At 41.2% G+C, this 25,679-nt stretch overlaps 1 protein-coding gene across 1 annotated transcript; it reads left to right on the top strand.

The window, feature by feature from the left end:
* The first annotated feature begins 4,788 nt into the window (after positions 1 to 4,788).
* On the top strand, positions 4,789 to 23,703 carry LOC111238790 (rap guanine nucleotide exchange factor 5-like). The gene is made up of 18 exons (XM_022768472.1): positions 4,789 to 5,315; positions 9,445 to 9,584; positions 10,292 to 10,392; positions 14,506 to 14,584; positions 14,800 to 14,944; positions 15,035 to 15,132; positions 17,474 to 17,504; positions 17,715 to 17,793; positions 18,067 to 18,216; positions 18,830 to 18,927; positions 19,295 to 19,417; positions 19,547 to 19,725; positions 19,983 to 20,073; positions 20,178 to 20,228; positions 20,533 to 20,620; positions 20,775 to 20,839; positions 20,927 to 20,981; positions 21,367 to 23,703. Exons 1-18 carry the CDS (start codon positions 5,136 to 5,138, stop codon positions 21,483 to 21,485), a joined length of 1,872 nt encoding a protein of 623 aa, XP_022624193.1. The 5' UTR covers positions 4,789 to 5,135; the 3' UTR covers positions 21,486 to 23,703.
* The last annotated feature ends 1,976 nt before the right edge of the window (positions 23,704 to 25,679 follow it).

The raw sequence follows: 25,679 nt of genomic DNA, 5'->3' as shown, positions 1-25,679 counted from the left end.
TTTTAAATGGCATTTCTCCCACCTGTAGGGCAGGTGCTGGTGATGTTTTAAAAACCCCACTACACACTCTTAATGCCTGAATCACATCTGATTTTCTTATAAGAGATCTGGCTGCTGACCCATAGGCTATGCTGCTGTAATCCAGCACAGATTTTTAAATCAGAGCCACATGCATTCTTTTCAATGATGAGCAACTTGATCATCTTTCCCTACTAGTCAAAGAGATTATCAAATTTAAAATCATATCTTCTATTTTCCTGATGTGACCCCCAATCATAACCCCACTCCACCACCTCATCCATTAGCCCTTGTACCCTGTTCCACAGAGGTCTATCATCTACAAACAGTGACCTTCTTGTATCTTCAGGTAGCTTTGAGAAGACTTGATCGATCATTATGATGAAGAGCAGCGGGCTTATCACACCGCCTCAAGGTCTGCCATGTCCAACCGTATACCGATTTGACAGATCTGATCCAATCTGTACTTGGATCTTTCTTCCAAACAGATAATCCTTCCCATAAAAAAAAAACAAAAAAAAAACTGCCCCAACACTCATCTTGTGCAGCTTAATTAACAATCCTTCCTTCCACATCATGTCATGTTTCTGTGTCAGAAAACACTGCAATTACTGACTCCTGTCTGGGCTTTTCTTATGTCTCTCGCTTTAAGGCTGAGTCCATGGTAATCCTTCGTTTCCTAAAACCACTCTGATAACTTGTCACCATTCCTTTCTTCTCAAATTCATATGATAGCCCTTCTGTTATCACCCTTTCCGTTATCTTGCATGTGTTTGATGTTAATGCTACTGGCCTGTAACTTGTGTGTTTTGGCTCCTGTTATGAAGCTGCAGTAACTTCGAGGACGCTCCTTCTCCGAGATGCTTTAGCATTACTATCTCATCTTTCCCCGGAGAGGCTGGTCTTTATCTATTTATTGCTCTTACTGTCTCTGCCACAGAAAAAAACTCATCAGTTATATCATCTGTTTCTTCCCTCCTGTCTAACACAGCTGGATGCTGACTCATTGTTTGGCAGCGTTTGACACCTTGGTTTGCTAGCTCGCTCACCTGACACGAGCTAAACATAATTAGCTAAAGCTAAAAAAGAAAAAAGCTCGCTACATTAGAGTGATTGAGCCGTGACTCTGATTGAGCTAATGATCTCCTGAAGGGCCAAACCAAGCCAAAGAATAAAGTTGGGTGACAACACTTACCAAATGATTCATTCACGAATTCGTTTTCAGGTTCCTTAAATGCTCGTCTGTGAGAACAATAATCCATGGTGACGTTTTTTAACGTCTTTTGCAAAGATGGAAGCCAAAAGGGAAGGATTTATTTTGACTTATAATGGCAAACCAAGCGCTGTCGCCTCACAGCAAAGAGGTTCAGGGTTTGAACCCCGGGCCTGTGGCCTGCATGTTCTCCCTGTGCCTGCGTGGCTTCCTCCCACAGTTAAAAGACATGCACAATAGGTTAATCGGCGAGTCTAAGGTGCACACAGATGTGAATGTGAGCGTGACTGATTGTTTGTCTCTGTATGTCGGCCCTGTGATGGACTGGCGACCTGTCCTGGGTGTACCCCGCCCTCGCCCAATGTCACCTGGGATTGGCTCCAGCCCCCACCGGAGGTAGAGATAATGGATGGATGGGTGGCAAACCAGCTAACAGGTGTAGCCTATTACGGAAGTGATAGATCTACTGGTGCGTCACCAATCTATTATTAGGTTTTTCTATCTATATCGTATCATCCATTATTACCACTTGTCATATTATGCAGTTACTTTTCATGTTATATCTTTCTTGCATTGCAATGGGGTGAACAAATGTTAGGCTACCTCCAAGCATAACACGGTATTATTCAGCAGCACAGAAAAACTACAGCTTGCAAAAGACCATTAAGTAGAGAGGCAATGAGTCAATAAATCCATTTGTCAGTCACAGGGATTGATCAGAAGCTACTTTGCTATGAATTATTTTATTTTTCACACCAAAATGCCAAATGTTCTCTATTTCCAGCTTTTCAAATGTGATATGCTGTTTTTCTTTGTCATATATTCCATCAGATTGAAAATCTTATGGTTTTAGACTATTAGTCAGACAAAACAGGTCAATTGAAGACACTACTATGACCTCACACTGAGGAACACTTATATTACTGTTTTTAACATTTCATACACCACAACAATTAATGAAGAAAATAATTGGCAGATTAATCAGTCATGGAAATTATTATTAGTTCCAGCCCTAAAGTTAAGTCTGAACAAAAACACATTTTAACCTTCATAAAAAATAGGATTTATTGCAGAGTGATTATATTATGTGACATAGTTCTGGTGTGTATCCTACTTGCATGTCATGACTTCCAGCTTTATATGTAGGCTACTGTAGAAAACAGGTTAAAATATTTTTGTGTGGTGTAGTAGATGGAATATTTTTCATTCCAGCTGGATAGAAAAGTCTTTGTGGAATCAGAGCCTGTCTTCAAAGTTTTGACTTATGACCTGTCAGAAAAACACATACCTTGCCCTGACACAGAGGTCTACAGATGTGTCTTTGAAGTCACACCTGCACTCCAACATGATCTCCACAAATTAGCCTCCATGTCTGACAGAACGCTATCAGGAGTCCCATTTCTCTTGTGTGCAATTTTGATTTGTGTTCGCAAAATACAGTAAGGTATTAATGCAGGAAACATAAATTACATTCATCATTCCTACGCTGTGTGGTAATGTCCTTGTTTCTGTTTCTTTTTTAAATTTTTCATGAGATTGTGCAGCTGTTGGATTTCTGAACTTGACTGGGTATTATCTTGGAGAGGGATACGTAACAAGCTCAGAAGAGTTTCATCACTTTTTTAGTCTTTTGCAGTTGCTGCAGGCCTACAGTACCAGCGTACCTCCCATTGTTGTCATGGTAGTCCCTGGTTAAAGACAGTATTAGTACTATCAGAGCAAGCTCACTAACAAGTCTGACTTCAGGCATTCTCACTTTGCAATTCATTTACTTGAGAAACTGGGTCAGTGGGAGCACATTAAAAGCTGGAGTCGTCCTCCTTGCTTTGTCTAAGGAGCGTTCACTAGGAGGGAGCAGGAAGGAAGACAAGGCTGTTTTTAGATATTCAAGGCCAATAATTTCCTTAGTTTCCTTCCCATAGTGAAATGGTATAGAATAACATTTTAATCAAAGACGGCAACATACATTACACTGGTTAAGTTTACTGTCTTAAAAAGGTTATAAGGATGTGGTGAAATGAGATTCTCCTCTCAATCAATAAAAGCATGGAATAATTTTAAGGGTACTTGCTTGTTTTAAGTTTGTGAATTTGCCACTGATGAGGAATGCTTAATCAGCTCATTCTGGAAATAGAAGCCTCAGCTATAATGAACAAGTTCTACTAAAGAACTGAGGGGTGAAATTATCTAACTGAAGTTATGCAGCATTTGTCTACTTTTAAAGACAAATATTGTGTATGAGGGCAGTGGACATCTTCCCAGTCAGTTGCTTTGAAAGAACAAAAGAGCGTAGTGTGAGTGAAGGATGGGACTCACCTCACATGAAAAGAGAAACAGCACCTAGAGAAGAGGACCTTTTCTCATTCCACAGTTTGCTGTATCAGCAGTTTGGAACAGCAGCACAATTGAATGGCTTTGCCAGGACCCAGTCAAGCATCACACTGCTGACAGAGGAGGAAAAAGATATGACGATAATAGATAAAGTGTTCAAATGAAGAATTAATGTCCTTGCTTTACCTTGGTCAATACATGGAAGTCACTGCCGCTCTGTAAGTATGCTAAGCAACTAACAAGCTTCATTTAATTGGGAAGTGTCGCAGTGATCTTTAATAAAAACAAACACTTTGTGCTCATAGACCAGCTTAACAAAACATCGCTCTACAGAACCACTAGTGCTAACAAACTCCACAGGGTGCTGTTCAGGCTTTGCTGCTGCTTAGCTAGAAAAAAATAGCTGGTATTAAGTCTATGACTGCAATTATTTTCATTATTCATTATTCTATCAATTTGACCTACAATTCATTAATGTAGTGCTTCTGTTATGCAGTAAACTCAATGGGCGTGGGGCTGTTGGTCTGAATAAGTAAGCAGTTTGACATCAATGACTTTGGCTTGCTGGGATGCACATTGCCACAATTTTCTGGACCAAATGATTAAATTATTAATCAGTCAACTGAGAAATGTATACATTTCATTACAGATTAATCAGAAGACTAAGCCCTAAATCTACAAATCTTTATGTTTTATTTATTTATTTATAATTAATCAACTAACTGTTTCAGCACTGCCTGTTATTAAAGGGCTCTTTTTTTTCTCATTCTTCTTACTCCTCCAAACAACAGGCACATGGAGACGTATTTGTTCACAAAATCCTCCACATAACACATTTACATATGGATCTGAATTAATTGGTCCCTGTGTCTCTCTCCATTTTATTATTGCGATTTACTCATAACAGATCTATGACATTTGTATGCTTTAACCATAGCAGCTGCTTGTAGGTGACATTCATTTACTGCATTGTATTCACTCTGACTGAAAACAAAACGACATTGCTTGCTTTTGCCCGAATGACCTTAAACCTACACATCTCCACCCTAAAAACTGTTTGACCTTCCAGTGTAAAGTCTCCTGCCCAGTCCTGAATCTAGACTCCCTCCTGCTTTCGGGAGATTTCGAAACTTCCTTTTTGGGGCTGTCTGGCGCACCAGATGTTTCCTGAACCCACCATGTTCATAACTCACTCCCCTCCCTGGTAGTGAAAGGCGAGAGAAGGACGGAGAGAGAGGAACTCTGTCATTCACTCTCAGTAAAGCCAAACACACAGAAAGGTACCTAGAGTTCCAAACTGGTCAAGTTTTTTTCTGCGCGAGCCTCTCTGCTATAGAGCTGACCAAGGCATACAGTGACTGGAATTTACTTATACTGGCTGTAGGGACAGAAGACTCTTTACCTCAGACAGCACACATAGAAACACACATTATACATACCATTTTTTAGTTTCTCACCTCCTCTCACACTTTTTGAGAGTAGTGTGAACTCACAGCCCGGCATCCTGCTGTTTTGCTCGGTGCAGTAGTTTGTTAATCTTTGATTGATACAGCCAGTAGTTGGTGAGCCGGCGATGTCGTGGGACTGTGGCCTGAGGTACATGTTCTCTGTGCCCCCTGCGCTGCAGCAGGGGAGCATGTGCATCCTGCATGACAAGGAGGATCTGTCCAGGCTGGAGATGGTCCAGAGACTGGCCAAGGATGGATGCCGCTTCCTGCAGAGCCACAGCAAGGGCCCAGAGAAGACATGCGAGGTGAGATACAGAGCAACAACACTAATGCAGTCAGAAGATTACAGATGTTTTCACAGTTTTTTTACAACTAAATATGCAAAAGTATTGATATAGAACTGTAGCCTCAGTGTGAAATACTGTACTCTTTGATGCATTTCACGGAACAGCTATATTTGGCCTTCTCGCAGTAAAAACGACAGTCAAGCTGCTTATCAGATAGTCCTCTTTATGTCATTATGAACCATACTAATTAGCATAGTTTCTCCTTGAATATTCAGTTAGAGAACATTAGATAGTCCATTTCACTCTGGGCTCTACTGTGATGTTTTATGCTGCTGTTTTGTGAGCATATTACCTCAGCATCCTTTCACCCCCTGCAGTGTCCCATTAATCAAACTGATGTGAGTTTGTTGTCTGTTTTTTATTGCCCTTCATACATTCTATAACATCTCTCTGCTTTCTCTGAAGATAAATATTGTTATTTAGATTCTGTTCAGACAACAAAAGGTTTTCGTTTAGTCATATGTACCAAAATGTCTGCTACAAAAGAGCTATAATAAATAGATAGCTATATAGAAGATATCATAACAGTGTACTGTTGAATGCGCTGCTTCCATGTGCATAAGAAATTACATTATAAATACACTATTTACAGAGATTTAGCATACACCAGAATGCAGTCAGTATGGCAGCATTCTTATGTTTGAGAAGGGTTTTCATTCCAAAGCGCCATCATGGCCATCTGTCATTACTGACAACCTAAGTACAAGTACTGTATGTTCAGTTCAACCTGCACACTTTTTTAAAACATTACATCACCTGGCAGTCAGCTGTGTAGGAGACGTCTGATTGGCTGACCTCACGGTGGGCTCAGCGTCTCCCTTCCTGCCAGCTGTATCTGTGCGCTACTCTGTTCAACAATGGCAGGAAGAGTTGACGCAAGTGGCCAGACCACCATGCCAAGACATTGTGTGGTTTCAGGGTGGATTCCAGTGCATCAGGTCTCTGACCTTTTCTCCAAATACGAGGCTAGATCTTCTTATCTATGTTGTTATTCAATATAATGACCTTTTGCCAGCGCTAAGCCACTGCAAATCTGCGTATGATCAAATGTTAGTGCTGCATAATACAACAACCAGTCATACTTTTGTTGTTTTAGTTACATGCATTGTACAAAGTTTCTCATAGTCTGAATTAAAAAAGAAAACTGAGTGTACCAGTGGCACATGTGTACGTGTCATTTGTGTAATCCTAGTGCTAATGGCCAGATATTCTGACCTTGTGTTTAATACTTCACATTATCTAGAAATATTAAGATTATGTGAGATTATCTAGCAGTGTTTCCAGATCATAGAATGGTTTGAAGTAATCCAATGATGCGCATACTGTGTTACATGTGACTCATACGAATATCTAAGCCCGGACATCAAAGAGCTTAGAAATCAGCTAAATCCCAGCTGGTGGAAACAGGGATGCTTAATATACAGTAGGCTGCATGTCTGTGAAAATGTGTGAGAGATACTGGTGCATGGAAATCATGAATGTTATGCAATTTCCTTTAATCTAATAAATAATGTTTCTCCAAGTCTTTTCCTTTGGTAGTTAAGAGGCAAAACTATTCATAAATTATTTAGCTGTTAAATGTGATAGTTTACAGCTTTTACTTTGGAAATCTTTTTTTTCTTTTGTCCTTTACCACTGTTCTTAATTATTCAGGAGTATGAAATAGTTGTGCATGAGCATCTGTTGTGTTTGACACCTTCAGAGTTTTCTTACGTCTTATGTAACATTATGTCATCAACCACATTTTCCTTTACTCTGTACTTCTGGTTGGAACATAGAGCTACTGTTTTCTGTCATGAAGTGTAAAAAAAGCTTGTATGCAAATATTTACATAACATGCATATAATCTTGTTTGCAGTCGCCTACATTAGCAGAGCTTAATGCATTTAACAGGAATTTCAGCTAATTACTGCTGGAGATAATGATAATGAAGTGCATCTGCATCAAAGGCTTCTTTGAAAACGACCCTGTTGTATGACTCCTTGGTCTTATTCTTCCTCGTCGCTGAATTCTGTGTGATCCACACTATTACTTGAGAGGAAATAGGACCCAATCTCCACCTTGTCAGGACTGACGTCTTCCAGGTCACTTTAAGTGTTCCATACCATACATGCCAGACCCGCAGCAGCAGCAGCGGCAGCAAAGAGACATGCAGACAGAAAGTGTCCCTCTAGCCAGTGGAATGCATCTGGAACCCTGAAAGAGACAGTAAAGCGTTTGGCGGGGACATGACTTTGCGCAGAGGCCTGATAAGTATTGTTTACTATTCTGCTGACGGTGTCCATGTTGGACCACTTCAGTGGTAGCTGTGAGTCCTGGGAGTCCTGTGAGTTGAGGTCACCTCCAGGCGAGGGTAGACAAGCATCCACTCTGGAGGCCTGATTGTTTGATTTTGTTTTTTCATATCGGGACACTGGTAACCACAAATCCCAATGCACACTGAGTAGTGGCCTGCAGCAGCCGAGTCAGGCTCAATAATTCATTGTTAAGAAAGGTTTGTTTGCTGTTTGACCTCTTCGTGGTACACTGTGAGACTCTGTTAATTAGCTTTGCTTTCATGCTTAATGAGCACACTTTGATAACTTTGACGAACCTAAGAGCACACAGTGTACGTCATCTCTTGATAAAGATAGAAACCACTGTGTCTTTTTTCCCCAAGAACCAGGAAGCTAATCAGCGCGGTCTTCCCTTTCTCGGAATTTTTGACTTCTTTGCCTTTTGTCACGGCCCTAACCTTTTCGTAGGTCCTGTGACAGGACACTACAGTTATTACACAGGACGCACCCTTCAGTACATGAAAGCAATTGTGCGTGTGTATGTGTCGAAGGAATGAATTCATGTGATGTCATTAACAGACGTCTAAACTTTGCTGTGAATCATGAGTCACAGCACTGAAGGAACTGCCAGCAAACATTGCCATTAATGGTCCTTTCTGAGGGTTTAAAAACATCTCTTCTGTTTAAAGATGAGAGTGCTTGTGTAATGTGAATGTTGAATATGTGGCCCACCCATTGATGGACACAGTTGTATGTCTTTGTTGTATTCGATATTGTATGCTTGTGTTGTGTTAATGCATTTGTCCGTGTGTGTGTAGTACACGCATGTCTGTTTGTGTGTATATACGTCCACAGATCACAGATAAGTGTTAATGTGCCAGGAAGTCATGCTTAACTGAAGGACCCTGGATGCTTCTTTGCAAAAGGCAATTAGGGCAGAAAACTGCAACCACTTCCAGCCTGTCTGCCTGGCTAATTGCATGCACAGAGGCTTGTGTTGTGTTGACTGATGGCTGAGGAGAGGGAGGGTGAAGGGATGGGGATGATGCAGGATGCGTGCACCATACAGTGAACTCCTCATTAAGACCAATATTTCTGATCCAGAACCCTCCATTGTCAGGCAACCATCAGCCATCTTTATACTTCAGAGATACTGTAACAAGCCATTTTGTTTACAATGTAGGGTTAAAAAAGTGAAATTTCTTCTTAAGTACTCCTGCTTTACATCACAGCTTTCAGTGGCAGTCAAAGGTCGTGTACAATATATGCTCGGTACTGTCTTTTAAAATGACAACAACTTTGATAATCTTTGATTAACAACATGGTGATTGGGTGGCATTGTGTGACTGCGTGACTAAGGGAGAAAGAGCGAGTTAGACACAGAGAGAATGGGAGACGGTGGGCTACGTGTGGGTGAATTTATCATTCATAGGACCTCATGTTAGTCATAAGACAAGGAGCTACCATGTGAGTTAAAGTCTAAACTAAACTCTAAACCACTAAACCATTCCTGACATCCTGAGTTTAACCCTATGACGGCTTATAAAACAGACTGTCTCTAGACACCACCCATATTTTAATAGGCTCTCCACAAGATTTGGTAATTAAAATATGTATGAGTCTTTTATGTTAATCCCTGAATGGGCTCCACCGATAAGGACTGAATAATGATGTATGGAAATTCTCTTTCATTTACAGTGCTGGCTGTGACAGAGTATTATGATGGAAATCAGTGGTGAGTGGGAGAAAATACAGGGGAATCTCCTTGGTGATAACACATTCACTCCCTCCCCTTCTCTTTCTCTCTCCAGCCCCAGAGTGACGAGGCAGTCCGCGTGTGTCTGAGGGAAAGGGGCCACGATGTGCTGGTTCTCCAGAGAGTGTCGTCAGAGCGGCCAGCCCTCTCTGCATCGGCGAGGGGAGGAGGGAGGGAGGAGGCGAGGAACAAGAGGTAAGCCTCCCCACTCCCCTCCTTCCTAGATTCCCTCCCTCTCTCACTATCTGTTTCTCTCTCTCAACGCTCTCCCTCTCATCATTCTCCCTCTCTGTCTCTCCGGATCACACACACACTCACTCAGGCATGCTTACATCACAACTCCCTACTCATAAATGACTATATTAAATACATTTAAGTAAGCAGCATGGGGCTGTGAGGCAGAGCCCCACTGGGTACCTTTCCATTCTTAACTCATTCAGCAGCTTTTTCAGCCGTGAACGTACCGGGATTCCTCAGTGTGCTTGAGAGATAGACAGCAGTGGACTCCGGGCTGTATCAGCTGTGGGTGGATGGATGGATGCATAGATGGGTAAAAGGGGCATGCCACAGTAACCACGGCAACGTTGCCGGCGTAAGGGCACGGGGGACTCTGTAAGGATGGGATCTCGGCCACAGCCCCCGAACCTGCGGCAGGAGGAGGGCAGGCTGCTCCATGCTGCCTTGGTGGAGCAGGAGGAGGACGAGGATGACGAGGAGGGCTCAGAGGAGAGCAGCAGTGACAGCACCAGCCGGGCAGAGCCGGTGACGATGCCCACCTTTGACGTCCCCTACTTTCGCTACATAGACGATGAGGGGACAGAGGGAGAGGAGGAATGGAGCAGCAGCCGCTCTCTGTCCTCTATCGAGGAGGACTCATCCACTGACTCTGTTGTGTCTGACAGGTACATGGTGGTATCAGGGACCCCAGAGAAGATCCTGGAGCACTTGCTGAATGACCTGACTCTGGACGATGACCAGGGGACAACACAGGGCAAAGAGTCAGGTCAGCATATACTTATATAATATCCTGGAACTTTATCATCTCAATTGTTTTTACTGCATGGTACAGTTTTTTTGTTGTTGTTATTTTAGAAATTAAAATTTTTAAAATAGTGTATTCAGTGGATGGATGGTCAAGACAACTTTATGCCCATAGTGTTGGTAAGGTGTTGTGCCTATAACCACTGATGTTTTCATGTGTGTTGTGAAAGAGAAAGAGAAAGAGAGACATACCTCCCTTCATTTTTGATTTTACTTTCTCTCCTCGCCACTCCCGTCTCTCACACAGGACCCCCCCACCCTATATCAATATAGCAATATCATTCCCAGAATGGCTCTAAGTTCGAGCCTGTTCGTTTGAAAGCCTTTGACATAGATGAATGTTGCTCATATCATTTGGGTGAGGTTGTAGTGGGGCTGCGTGACATGAAGTCCAGCCTCACAGTGATGACAAATCAACACATTTCCTCTTATCCCAGCAGGTACATGATAATGTGCCACTGTTGCCAAGGCAGAGGAGACTCTCTTTTGCTGAGTGGCTCGATGAGAGGTGATGATTGAGAGTGGCGGCAGCACAGTCAGACAAGGGGAGGAAGAACACTAGAAAAAAAAAGGGGAAGCAATGTAAAGGCTGGAGGAAAGCGGAAGCAAGGATGGGAGAAAAAGGAGAGAGAGATTCAGATATTTCCTTGGTCACAGATGATCTCTCACTGGGATGGAGAGGGCTAACCCCATACCAGAGATCATTACTCATTCTGACGAGGAAGTGAATGCAATTGATCTAAATGGCCTCAGGCGATGCGCCTGCAGTTGCAAAATGGTTCATTTTACATGCACATGAGAGTTATGCTTTATGTTGATTCATATATTTTATTGCTATATATATTGAGTATTTAATATCTATGTTGAGTTTAACATGAAGCTGAATTGGCAGGCAAGTGTCTGGGTTTAGTGTCATCACAGTAAACCAGTCTTTCCTTTACCTTTTTAGCTAATTTCCTTTGGGTTCAGTAGTCACTGTGTTGTTGATGAATCAATCATCATTAGCTCACCTTGCAATGAGTGTATTGAAGTCAAGCCTCTATAGGGAGGACGGGAGCATGATGCTCAGCGATATCCCAGGGTCAAAGAGCCAGAGACCTGAGGAGGAGAAGGAATTTAACTGAGTCCTGAACAGCAATTGATCTGCACTCTGTGATGTGTAATAGTCTGACTCCTGCTGGCCTTGGTTGTCTCTGTGGGAGCACTGACGCTCTATATGCTCTAGTGCTGCTGCTGAGTGTGCCCTTGGAGTTTCAGCTCAGCGGAAGCTTGATAGCACGAGATCCTCAATTTCATCAAAAAGAGATTTATCTGAACATCCACCCAGCTGCCGTGCTTGGACGGGTCTCTCTGGGACGGCTCAGAAAGATTGTGCAGCGATGTGATTAATGATTGCAGCAAATTATTGATGTTGTGTTTATGACTTACATGCAGTACAGCGCATTAGAAAGCCAATTTCATCTCAACATGGTAACACTTGCTTCCATCTTTACTCAGTACACAACATTAAGAATTAAGGAGCTTTCTGTCTTTCTGCAAGAGATGGCACTTTTCTGAAAGCACCACAGGCATGTTCGAGGAGAAGCAAACATTGAAGCACTGCGGTGGTGTGTGCTGTGAAGATCTCTGATATGCTGGGCCGTTCTTAGCATTGTGGGTAGCATTCACAAGTGTTCGATGTTGCCTTCTTTTCCTGTGCCCGACGTCTGAGTGAAGCTATTGATTCTTACTCTGCACAGACTCACACCACACGCTGCCAGCTCTGCAAAACATGTAATGGAACATTTGTGTTCTTAATGAGAGGATTTTCCAGCTCTTTCACTGATGCACCATGTGGGGAGATGTCGATGCTTATTTCTAGTCAAAACATTACATTAAGTGAGTAGATATAAAATGAAGAGTTGTATTAATTCAAGGCTTTGTTACCAGCTGATAGCTTCTGGTGGTTACCGAGCCAATAAGTGACACATTAACATGCTTATATTCAAAGGGTGGATTGATCAATTTGACAAGTGCTTAAATGCAATAGGGAATGGCAGGTTGATTGACAGGTTGATTGATTTCATGGTAGATTGACAAGTTAGATCAGTAAATCCATTCTGCATTTCCTCTGAAAAGGAAACTAAATTTGTTTTGGTTTGAATGTCTGCAAGCATGGGTCTACTATACAGAAGAGCAGAGTACACTTGTGATTTTTGTACATTTTATATTCATATCTCTGATCCAGGCCAATTACTGATGATGGCTGAAAATCTTAAATTAGAATGATGTTGTGTGTAGGAGGCTCAAATGAGCCAAACAAACAGCGGAACTATATTTATACAGCACAATTCATGCATAAATGTTTTTGGGTTTGTGGATCACAAACGATCAAGTCTTCTGCCAAACTGTTTGGATTACATTTTTTCTCTGCAGGACATCAACTACTTTTTTTTCCTTTTTTTTTTTTTTGCTGTGTTACCAAGAAAAACTTGAGAATATGTCTTAAGGTTGTAAGATTAAATATTTATGCTGTTTTCAAACTTCAGAAAAACTTGCAGTGTTTACAGCCTTGGGAGAAGTATGTAAGCTGTTACTCACAAGAAAGTGTTTCAGTTAAGATAGTTTGCAGAAAATACACAAACACACAGCAGCAGGAGTGATTAATGCATGTGTGTGTGTGTGTGGAAGGGAGGAGGTACAGTACAGTATGCGAGTGGATGGGTGAGTGATCATTTGTGTGTTGTTTTCTGGCTCTGTGTTAAGGTGTGTTACTGTATTCTTTATGAGAGCTACATGTGTAACCTCTCATAAGCAGTCAGTGATGCATCCACAGCTGCTCTGCACGGATTAACATAATGATGTCAGGGAGTCCTGTGGACCAGAACGCACACAAAGGCCCTGGGAAGCCAGTGTGAAATTAAAGGAGAGAATTTACAATTCTGGGTGTGAGGCACACTTACAGACGGGTTGAGAGGAGGTTGGGCCTAATAGGATTTGTAAAGCTTTTCACTTTTGGCTGGTCATCAAATCTGGGAGTTACTGTCCTTTTCTTTTTCTTTATCCTGTAGAAATTTATTTTAGTGTCTGTTACTGTATGTCAGTTTATGAGACATACTTTTATGCTTGTTGTAATTTCCTTTGAATACTGACTTGGATTTAAAAAAAAAAAAAACTGATTCTGTGAGAAAGGGACTTTGTATATTTTTAAGAGAGATGATGAAATAAAGGGAGTCCTGTTTAGTCATGTTGTGATGATGTTGACTCAAAGTGCATTTTACGTCCTGGGGACTTATCAAAGTGAGCTGGTGATGTATTTGACCAGCTTTGAGTTAATCCATTTACAGAAACACTTCCCCATGTGTAACCTTGGGACACAGTATACAGTGGCAGAAAATGCTGCATGTAAACACATTAAGGTGATGGCTAAGCAATATCAGATTGCTTTTCTGTGAGCAAGATAAATCACAATGAAAACACAGACTTCATCAGAGGTCAGAGAGAGTCAGCTGACACATTAACATTATTGGCTTATCATCACTGATACAGCCTGCGACGGTGAATGTGTGAGATTGAAGATAAAGCCGGTGAAGGCTTGTTTTAACTTGAAGTGAAATAGAACTGAAGAATCCTCACGGGTCATTATCTCAGCCTGACCACAGAGAATAAAGTGCCATCGAAATGTCTCTCACATTATACTTGCCTATGAAATGTCTCTGCTTAATGCTTGTTAACTGGTATTAGACAGCAAAGAATGGGCTCACCTTCTGGTATTATTAAGATGAAATAGGAAAAACTGAAGCCAAGTCTCTATTAGCTGTCATTACATGATTAGGCATTCTGGATGTGCAGCTCAGCAAACATTAATCATACGGTTATCAAGGTCACTGGTGCACCTGCCCTCCAGCATCCTGTAACATAGTATGAACCTAATGAGACTGTGTATATAGGATTCATATGGTTTGGACAGTGTTTTTCCTCTTCAGAGAGATATATGGACTTGGAACTATAATGGCAGTTGAGCTATTTTTAAGTTATATTACTAGAAAATGTACCATATTTATTTCCATTGTTAATAATGTATTTCTTTTTGCAGATACACTTCTGGATGACTTTCTGCTGACCTACCCGGTGTTCATGTCAACCAGTGATTTATGCCAAGCTCTGCTGGGACAATATCCTTGAGTACAAGGGGGTTTTATGGGAACATTATTACAAAGATTCAAACATATTAACCCTCTTGTGTGGATGCTGCAGACAGAAATAGGTGTTTTATACAAAAAACATAACTGATTTACTGGCTCCAAGCTAGCTCTATCCACTCTTCATCATATACTGCGTTTGATAGATCTCACTCTCCATCTGTGCTGAAGCCTTAACTGAAACCCACCTATTGCAACAAGCGCTGCAGAGGGAAAGAGGACAGGAAGGAGGCACTGGAGAGGAAACGAAAAGTCCTGCACCTGGTGTCACAGTGGATGTCTCTCTGCAAAGACTTCCTGAGAGAAGACGAGCACGTCAAACTGTTCATGAAGGTAGGTGCCATAATGTACGAGGAAATGGGTGGGAACTGGGTGTGAGGTGAGCTTAATTTGAGAGGTCTGAAAATTGACATTTCCTTGCAGACTTTGTGTCGTTACGTGTTGGATGATCTGTACGAGCACCCAGCCTTAGAGACGGATGTGAGGGAACTGCAGAAACTCTACCAGCTGCATCGCAGACAGTGAGTGTCCATATTAAAACTTCCATTAGGAGTAAATACAAATGGAAAAACTGATCAAGTCTGGGCGGGTACAACAGCCACTAAGAACTATGAATGTTGGAGGTCTGAAAAGAAGCAGAGACATTAGCTGGTCTCAGAGTACAAAGACAGAGATTCTTCTCTGCTCAGTGCCTTTATTTAGCTTCTCATCAATGAATCCATTCAGAGATTGAAGAGTATTGCAGTGTTCTGGGGTGTTATGGACCAAAAATATGAAGGTCACAGAGCTCTTTATCTCAAATTTTAAAGATTGAGGAAATAAAGGAATTCTGAGAGTTAATGACAAGCTGTAAGAATTTTTTGTCACTTGCCATGAGAATAGAAAGAGTGCTCCAAAACTTGTTTACTGGACACAAATTCAAGCCTGCTGGCTATTCATGGTGACAAACACGAGTATAATCACACATCCATATAAATAAACATAGTGTTACACATCATTATGGCTCCTGACTTGTTGAGTAATAAAGTCATTATGTAATTTATTCTGATAATTTATCCTTTATACTGATCCAATGTGCTGGGTTCGTATCAGCTGCGATATTGACCTTTTAAAGTGGAATGTGTATCAGGCATAATGTGACCAGTTCACATCAACATTAACATCCACATTTCCACTATCATTCACATCTATTCAGTAATGGCCGACTGTCCACTAAGTTTGATAGTGCCACAGCAATCTCTGGCTTCATGTTACCTTATATGAAAATGACCCCAGTGAGTTCCACACAGCAAGATTTTCCATTTGGGAAAAGGAACGTACTGGTTTCAGACTAGCACTAAGCATCGGCAGATATGCTATGTTGAGGATTTGGTATTGGGGACATACAGTATGAATACAAAGATACACATGAGTGACAAATCAAAGGACAAAACCTGAAAGCTGAGTGGAGAGACAGGATGACAATGCCTTATCCGTACGGCAAGAGGGTCACTGTGTGTGATGAGTATGAAAATGATGTGAATCATATACTTTGGCCCTGACAGTCACCAGATCTCAACCCAGTTGAACACCTATGGGAAGTTTTAGACTGTTAGACATTGTCCAGACATACTACAAAATATAACTACCTAAGTAAAGTAATACTGATAATAATCACTTTTGCAGATATGATGGTTTTTAGATCCATTTTGGACAAAAAATACTAATATTATCACCAAATTAGACGACAGTGTGCCACAGCTTCATAAAATGTACGGCCACTGGACTGTTGGAATCAAATGATGCAACTGTGTCTTTTTGGCATTACAGCTTTAACAACCCCCAGGCACCACCAGACACATTGCCACACCCGTGTCTCATTCCCCCTCCCTCAACCACAGCCTCCAATCAGCTCTTCTCCCCGGGGACGCCACAACCTGCCGCCCATTAGGAACCAGTGCAGATTATTCAACCTGACTCTGCTGCCATTATCTGACATATTCATGTTTATATCCAGGGAGGGAGCTCCACAACAGCCGCTCCTTTAAAGTAGTGGACTTTGTGTGGGTGTCACTAACTGACATACTCTACTATTTATGAGCTTTTCACAATCAGGCTCATCCCGTGGGAGGACGAGGTTGACTGCTTTGTCGCAATCTGCTCCCGAGTGAAAAGCTAAAAAGTATCATTTTTTATAGAGAGAAGACTGTTTTAGTCCTTTGCTCACATCAGCTTCCATCTGGCCTGTGTGCAAAAGAAAGCTCGAGTCATATGTTCCTGAAAGCTTAGAAACCACACAGCACTCGTTCCTCTTGTGCTCTCCTGTCATGTGGGCTGAGCTTTCTGACATCCACGGTGACTCTGGGTTTTGAAGAGAGAATGAGCGTGAATTTGATCTTGAGCTCTGTTTTGACATGACAGTGGGAGTCAGGTTTTTCATTAGTGCAGGACTGCTGCTGGCCAGCGAGAGGGGATCCCTTAGGGCAGGCTTTGTGCCAACATGCCTATTGTGATGCAGAGCCCAGTAAAAGCTGAGGGATGATAATGGACACGGGGCTATCCATCACGCTAGAAGGAACTAACTGATGAGAATAGGGTGATTAAATGAAGGGATCACATTGGAAGGTCTAAAATCTACTAAGCACTCTAATCTTGCCTTGACACTGGGTTTAAATAATGGACTTAAAGCAGTATATGTATACATTCACTTTACCTTGATTATTGCCTGGGTGGAAAGTGAAGCTGTTTTTATATCACACATAGCTACAGCCCAAGGAAAATAATCAGATCAGGTTCTTGAAGACAAAGTACAGTCATTCTTTTTGTACATGTGTAGGCACATGACAGTGCACTTCACTGATGTATTTCGTCTTCCTTTTCCAGTACGGTGGATGACTATTCTCCTCAGAGAAAGGTAAGTTGAAAGCTCTCTTCATGACACTAAGACCGAAATAATTTTATTAAGCAGAGCTGGCTGCCCTCTTTGAAACACTGATTTGGGTGTGAAGGCTATTGTTCTCACATTTCCTGCTAAAGACATTGCGTTGTAGTTCAGCTGAAAAGCTCAATGTTCTCAGGCAAGTATGAATGTGTGTCAAAATCCACGCATTTCCCTTTGTTTTAGAGCAAAGCACTTTTCCACCAATTGAGTCTGAAAGAGAACGGGCTGCAGTCCAGAGGCACACAGAGGGAGACCAAGGAAGGTAAGTCATAAAACACTGCGTTTTTCACACATTCCTCCCATCATACGTTGTTTCCAAAGTCTCTTGAAGGGAGCCATTTAGTCTGAACATTAGAACAATGGGAATCTATCCAGGGAATGAATGAGAGGGTTTGAAAATGCAAATACCTGAGTGATGACTTGTGAATTTCTTTTGCCTTATTGGGATAAGTTTTTGCTTCTTTTTAAGGGCAGGTTCACACGCTGTGTAATTTGAATTACACCTTACTGACACAATATTTTGTCTCTGTTGCAGTGCTGTGTCATGTGTACATCACTATGGACTCATACCTAAGTATGAGGGCCCATGCTGACGTAGCGGCGCAGGAGCTGCTGCAGGCAGTGGCAGAAAGGATGGATGTCCCCCAGGGGGATCTAGTACTTGTGGCCGTGACTTATCCTGGAGGTATATACCATTCTAGTCAAGCAGCTACAGCACACACCACTGTACAGTACATACAACTATAATGTAATGCGCATTTGAAGATGTTGAACAGTGGACATGACGTATGGTTGGAGATAATTTGTTGTAGATTTCATTATTTATGCTTATTGTAAACAAAAACAAAACTACAATTTAACACCTATTTACTATCCAGTCCATAATAAATCAGCATAGGCAATTCTGAAGTGTCTCGAGTCATAAACTATCCTGGTAGAAATTGAAAGTACATATTTCTCAAGAAAAACTCATTAGGCCTACATAGTTCAATTTCTCACAATATTTCATACTTGTTTTTTTTCCAATATTGAGTTATATATTGAGCCCAGACATGAATGCATGAGATTGCAATCGACAGAGGAAAATATATTCCCAGTGACAACACTTAAAAGGGAGAAGCATGTACAGAGCAGTAACATAAAATCAGTCTCTGTTATCAGCGATTGAAGTGACTGGCTACCTCATAGTGGTTCCTGGCACACAGAGTCTTATCTCTAACAACTGATAGCTGCTTACACGCTGCCTGGCAGATTTTTCATGGCATTCTGCTGTTTGTGATATGTTTTCTCCCCTGCAGGGAGGCTCCTCCTGCAGCCTCAGGACAGAGTTTTTGCCGATTCTTTACGGCCGGTGGGGAGGTTGCACATATGCAGGAACAACCCGGGAGAAGTCCTGGTAGGAATATGACTGAAACAAGACACTTCGACTTAAACATCCATTTACTATAGTGTCAAAATAGTGGCCTCTGTTAGCTCATTCTAATAAATATCCACTGCATGCAAAGAATAAGTCAATCCATAATTCAGTATATACATAGGTACATCTGCATATGCAGCATAGCTGGGGTTGTGTTAGAAGCTTCAAAGCTCCATTGTCATGTTATCCTTAAATCATAAAATCTGGAAACATGAGCTCACTTCTGCCAAAATGTTCTTAAATAATAATTAAATAATCATATCAATCTTTCAGGTGGTATTTCTAAAGAAAATCTAGACAAACACTAAAAGCTCTGACTCATTTTGTTCTTGTTTTCCTGCTTCAGTACCCGTTCACAGACAACTCAGAGCTGCAACATAGGACGGCTCGCATGCTCAGTTTAAACACATGGGACGTGGCTGTTGCCCTCACCAACTTTGATTGGAGCATCTTTGACTCAATACATGAGGTTTGTCCCACCCTTTGAAGCCTTGTTAATAAAATATTCCCTTTAAAATGTCAAGGGTCAAAACTGTATGAATTCTTAGCACCACATGTCCTGCCCTGTTCCAAACTCATACATGCTGTTCTTCTCCAGCAAGAACTGGTCTACTTCACCTTCAGTCGCCACGCTAGCAGCAGACACACCGTGGCATTCGAGCTGCTGCTGCAACGCTGCAATGAAGTCCAGCTGTGGGTGATGACTGAGGTGCTGCTGTGCCCAACGCTCTGCAAAAGGGTCCAACTCATCAAGAAGTTCATCAAGATCGCTGCCCAGTTAGTAGCTTTACTCACTTCCCTGTGTATTTTTCATTAGTGGTTTATCGATTTTAATCATATACAAACTGGCCTCTCACACTGCTGGCCAAAGCTGCAGGCAAGCAGCCAAGTTTTCATCTGTAGGCCGAGAGGTTTAGATTTACATGGGAATGTTGCTCCCTCCAGTGGCAAATCCATAAACTGCATCCATTTTTGTGCTGTTGAACCGTGCCCCTGGAAGTAACCCAATTGTTTGCTCCATTGATCTTTTATAGCTGTAAGGCACAGAGGAACCTCAACTGTTTCTTTGCCATTATAATGGGCCTGAATGCTGCAGCAGTGAGCCGCCTCAGTCACACATGGGAGGTAAGGATGTCCTTTTTCTTTTTCCCACAGGCAGGAATTTATTTTCACCTGTGCCACCATAAAACTTTGTTATATGGCGTCTGATCCTGGTTTTACCTCTGCAGAAAATTCCTGGGAAATTCAAAAAGCTGTTTTCAGAGCTGGAGACAGTTACAGTAAGTGTAACTCATGGCACTCACACAGCATCTGTTTTCTTTGTAAGAATCGAAATGAAAAGCACTGGCATTAATCCACACTGTAAGAGGGAATACTCACCCGTGTTCCAGTGTATATGAGGGGAAACAAACAGATGTTTTTCATTTCTAAACATCAGGCGAAACATCAGGTGTTTTAGATGATGATTAGTCCCTGACGTTGTCATAATTCAGCTCTAACAAAGCATGCATGCACAGGCACACACGCCCGCCCCCTACCCCCTCCAGAGGATTAGACTCATTCGTTTTGAAAATGTCTTCACAGGATCCGTCACTGAACCACAAGGCCTACAGGGACTCCTTCAAGAAGATGAAGGCGCCAAAGATCCCCTTTCTTCCTCTGCTACTGAAAGGTGCGCTTATTATTCTGTCACTCCAATAACCAACAACTAGTCCGTCTCTTGGAGGAGAGCGCTGTGACATATTTCTATCAGGCAGATTTGACGTGGAGAAACAAACTGACATCACACACCGTGTGAATACTAATAAAATATTCATCCGTTTTAGATATCACATTCATTCACGAAGGCAACAAGACGTTTCATGATAACCTGGTGAATTTTGAAAAGCTGGTGAGTTTGTGAATCCTGTATAGCAATGAGTAGGGCTGAATGGAGGATGTCATGTTTAATGACACCTGTGTCCATCTTTATTTCCAGCACATGATTGCAGATGCAGTGCGGCTCATCCGGCAGTGTCAGAAAGATCACATGGGTCAGTATTCACATCTGTCAGGCCTCATTTAATGGTGATTATGGTGATGGTACTTTTCTTTGTACTTCTGGTCTACTGCTTATAATTAATGATTTAAAAAAAAAAAAAGGGAATGAAGTATCACCAATATTTTGCAAAGTCAATATCAAACCAAGTTAAATTCATATTTTTCAAAGAAATCTCCATATAGTTTGAATCAGCTTTATGCTGTTTGCAGTTATGTACACTGTCATTTTGCTTTTTAAATATCTGTTGTGTCATGAATAACTTAATGTATGTAATCACCAACAAAGTTGGAAGAGTTGAAAATTGATAAAAGTGTAACGTTGCCCTGGAAGCTGCTGTCTTTTTGCTTGGGAGTTAAACATTTTCTTTCTACTTCCAGGAAATGGCATCACCCAGAAGAGCAGCACTGAAGTGCGAGCCTACATTGATTACCTTCATATCATCGACAATCAGCAGACACTGTTTGAACTGTCGCACAGGCTGGAGCCTCGTGCTTAGAGAGCAGCTCTCACTGCACTCCCCACTCTGTCAGACAGATTGTCGGATTGCCGCGGAACAATCTATCGCTGTCTCATCTATCTCTCAGGACTCAAGTCAGAGGAACACTGCATGATCCCGGCCGACTGCAGGAGAGAGCCTCTCAATCAGGAAAACTCTCGCCAGAGACAGGAATACGCAGCAGAAGACACATCTTAGGTTAGACTTAGGTTGACTTGTGCTGCCTGTTGGCAAGGAAAAGCAACACCAGCAGCATGTTGGTGCTGCAGGTGTTAACCAGTGTGTCTGGCTCTGCAGGTCCAAGCTGCTGCTGCTCGTGCTATTACTTTACTTTCCTACAGGTGGCAGAGGTTGGCAGAGAAAGAGCTGGTGTGAAAACAACCCAACAGCTCCCCTCTGTGGTGAATCAGCAGCCTGTAAAAACTGTTGGTTTGCAGATGAAGTCCTTCCTATCCAATTAAAAGCTACAAAAAAAAATAAACACGGAAACAAAGTGTTGAGCAAGGAAGCTCATTCCCAACATCGAGAACAGAACACATCACAAAAAGATCCACTTACTAGCCTTTTCAGAGCTTTTAACACAGCTCACATCACATACAGTGATGAAGATTATCAGATGCAAATTGAGTCATGTTACATCATTTTGTATTTACAGACAAGTGGGTTGTTTCATAAGATTTAACCAAAGAGTATTTCAGTCCCATACTGCGCACACACCTCTGCTTTCTCAGTTACACAATCCAGATGTTCTCTCTGCCTGATGTTGCACATGCAGTCACTTCTGAATCAGTACCGTGTTTGTACAACAATCTTATGTCTTGCTAAACTGAATCAAGACAATAGAAACAGTGAAAACAATTGATTTAGCCCTGTTAAATATTTAACATTTTCATATATATTGTTTTCATGATCTATTTTTACATTTGCAGAAAACACCCTACGGTTTCCTATTGTTTAAAGTGCAGTGTATTAGATGAGGTGTGACACAATGGTTTCAGAGCACGAAATTAGAAACGGAAATACAGTATACTGTATTTCTTTGGTGTGTGTGTGACAAGCTGTGTGTTTCTGTGTGTGAGTTATAATCACGTACGTTAGTGCCAAACACCATAAAAAATGCCCGTTCAAATTACTTCTAATTGCTCATCTTTTTAAAAGCATTGGTGGAAGGATCTCCACGTAGCTGAGCTGTGGACAATCAGTGAAATGAAACAACAGATGCATCCTGCTACAGCTCTATGCTGGTCTTTAAAGTTCAGGCTAAAACACAATACAACGCATTTTTCCTTGTATCAGAGGATCAGACATCCAGATCATTTTGGCTTGATTTGTTCAGGTTTGGAAATCGGCTTTAGCTTTTGTGGGACTCAGTGTACCAGAAATTAGCATTTGAAAAACACCGTAGCAACGATGTGTCTTTCCAGAGACAATGACATGGTGACTCAGCAGCCCACGATAACCCTCCTTCTGAACAGTTTCACTGAGAACTGCTTTGTAGTTCGACCAAATGTTACTCTGCTTCGTCACAGTGCTACAGCTGAACGAGCTACACAAACTGTAGAGAAACATATTCTAGAGAAAAAAAAATGTTTTTTTGTGTTTTTGGGTGAACTGTCCCTGTGAATAAAGAGCAATAGAAAAATCAAATACTGCAGCACCTTCTGGACAAAAATAAGTTAAGAAAGAGGAAGAAAAAAAGAAGCCATTTGCTCATGTACAATGTGTAGTAACACCACTGTATACAGCTGTATAGTGTGTAGTCATAGAAGATACAGTATTTACTCTCTAAATTGGTCAGCTGAAAATGCTCACTTCTGCCCTGAGCTTAGGCCATTTTAAATAGGCGTTGTGAAATGTTGTAGATGGAATTTTGCATTATATTCTTGAAATATTATTTGTATATTTTTGGATTTCAAAGTTAACAGTGAACATGGAGCTGCTTCAGCAGTATCTATCTTATTTTGAATTTCATTTATAACATCAACATTGTACAGTTGATTCTATTTATACCGTATATATATATGTTGAAATTCTGGATACGGATATTTATTTATTTCAGAATTATTTATTTGTTCTATAGATATTACTTTTATTAATTCGGTTTTTCTGTTTTTTTTTGTACACACTGTTTTGGTTGGTCTGCATGATATGGCATAAACCCATGGATTGACCACCAGTGTCAACTGTGCATGCAATAAAATATTTTTCATCATCATGAGCCGGTTATTGTAAAGGCCATTTCTTCATGTATAAGACCGTAACATTCAGAATTCAGAACATACATCAATCATTGTAAGGTCATGATAAAGAGAACCTTTAGGGAACTGTGCGTCAGTAAAGTAACACAAACAGCAGCTGAATGCACAGAAGTGAGAACATTTAATATGATCAATATGTGCAAAAATACCAGCATTTAATGGTGGAAGAGTATAAAAAAGGCACAGACTGACAGCTACTCTGGACAGCAAAGTGTTTCAAGCTTGGCACCAAGCATAAGAATATCATATTCTTTCACATTTCTGTATTCAACAGCTCCTGGTCTCTAAATAAGAATTTTTGTAATCACATCAACATGGGTGGGTTCATCTGCCTTCTAATTAAATATCAGACAATCGCCGTCACTAATGAAGCTTCACTGCCTCTCCGTGGCTGCAAAAGGGTACTGTGCAACACACTATTCTAAAATTCAACACTGATTTTGGTAATATCTTTCATGAATTTATAATACGGGTAGGTATATCATTTGCCAGTATATTAAAAAAAAAAAGTAACATTTGGGGACCTGTTCTGTCAATGCACAGTATTTCACTTGATGAGAATTTGCTTCTTTACATAATCAGTGACCTACAAAAAGCTACAATTGTGGGATCCTTTATTGACTAGCAAAACCCCTTAGTACACAATGTCTTTCTTTTTGGGTGCTGTGAGGCGGAGGTGTGACCCAGATGCCCTTGCTGACTTTAACCAGGTGTCCTGCTTGGCCTTTAACGTGACTATCTGTGGCACAACCCCTGCTGCGATGGGCCCCCGTACCCTGCCATTTCCTCCCAAACACTGCCAGCACTGTATCATTTCCCTGTCACCAAATGACTGGCTAGCTGTTATGGCGTGCTAATGAGGGGAAGAGAGGGCAGATGAAGAGAAACTACAGGAAGACTGGTTCTTCATTTCCCCTGTGCAATACAATACACAGAATCAATCCTCCATCCTCCACTTGTCTGTCTGTAGCCACTTTGGCTGCAGGGAGAAATTAAGAGCAACACAGCAGTTATTAGAGTTGGAGAAAATCTCATTTGGGAAGATAAGAATGCTGATTTCCATCCAATTGATGATTCTGTGGATGTAAATTGTACATCATAATGTCACTTGTTTATCATAGCAGATAATATTACACATGTCCTGTTTCTTCGTGGGTGTATTAATATCATAAAGTGCTACTCTAACACAGTCTATTTAATAATGACTGTTCAAAAAGAAATAAAAGCATAAAATAAGCTTGTTCTGAATAATAAATACAATCTATATTTGTTCAGTCATTATCTCTTCTTTTCACAGCTGCACAAAATTTCTATGTGGCACCTTTTCTGTGGATTAAAAATATTTTTTCTTAATGTAGTACTGTGCTGTATGATCTCAGCTTTTCCTCTGGAGCTCCAAAATATTTGAATGTATCTGACATACAGGAGACTTTAAAGCATATGAAACATCCTATGCACAACTCCTTCAGAATATCTGCATAAAACAGTCAAACTTTAATCTGAACATCTTGGTTTTCAATTAATCTCAAGAAAATCAGTTAAAAAAAACTAACATTTTAGATAAGAAAACTGTTTCTATAGGCTCATTCAAAGCTAAAAGGTTTTATTTGGTTCTTATTAAGTTAATCAGATGCTAACAGAGAGTGCAGACAGATAAAGGATGGGTAATCTAATGTGTTGCGTTCTCATAGAAAGCTATCAGTGTCTTTGAATAGGTTTCTCCAACAGGCCCAGCTGAATGAATTACACTAGTCTGTTAGTATTCTGCCTCTGCCGTACAAAAGGTCAATGTCAAATGCACCTCATTTAAAAGTCAATAGCGACCATGCACATCATCTCCTGGGAATTCTGTCCGGGAACCCTCCAGACGGCATTGTGTATCATTCAGTTAGTAGAGGGCAGCCAAAGAGCTTTTTTAATCTTGACCTTCCAATAA

This window comes from Seriola dumerili, unplaced genomic scaffold (genome assembly GCF_002260705.1).
Source record: "Seriola dumerili isolate Sdu_G_001 unplaced genomic scaffold, Sdu_1.0 BDQW01001661.1, whole genome shotgun sequence".
Lineage (NCBI taxonomy): Eukaryota > Metazoa > Chordata > Actinopteri > Carangiformes > Carangidae > Seriola > Seriola dumerili.
Note: the sequence above shows the minus strand (reverse complement) of the source record. Positions and strands in the feature narration are given on the sequence as shown.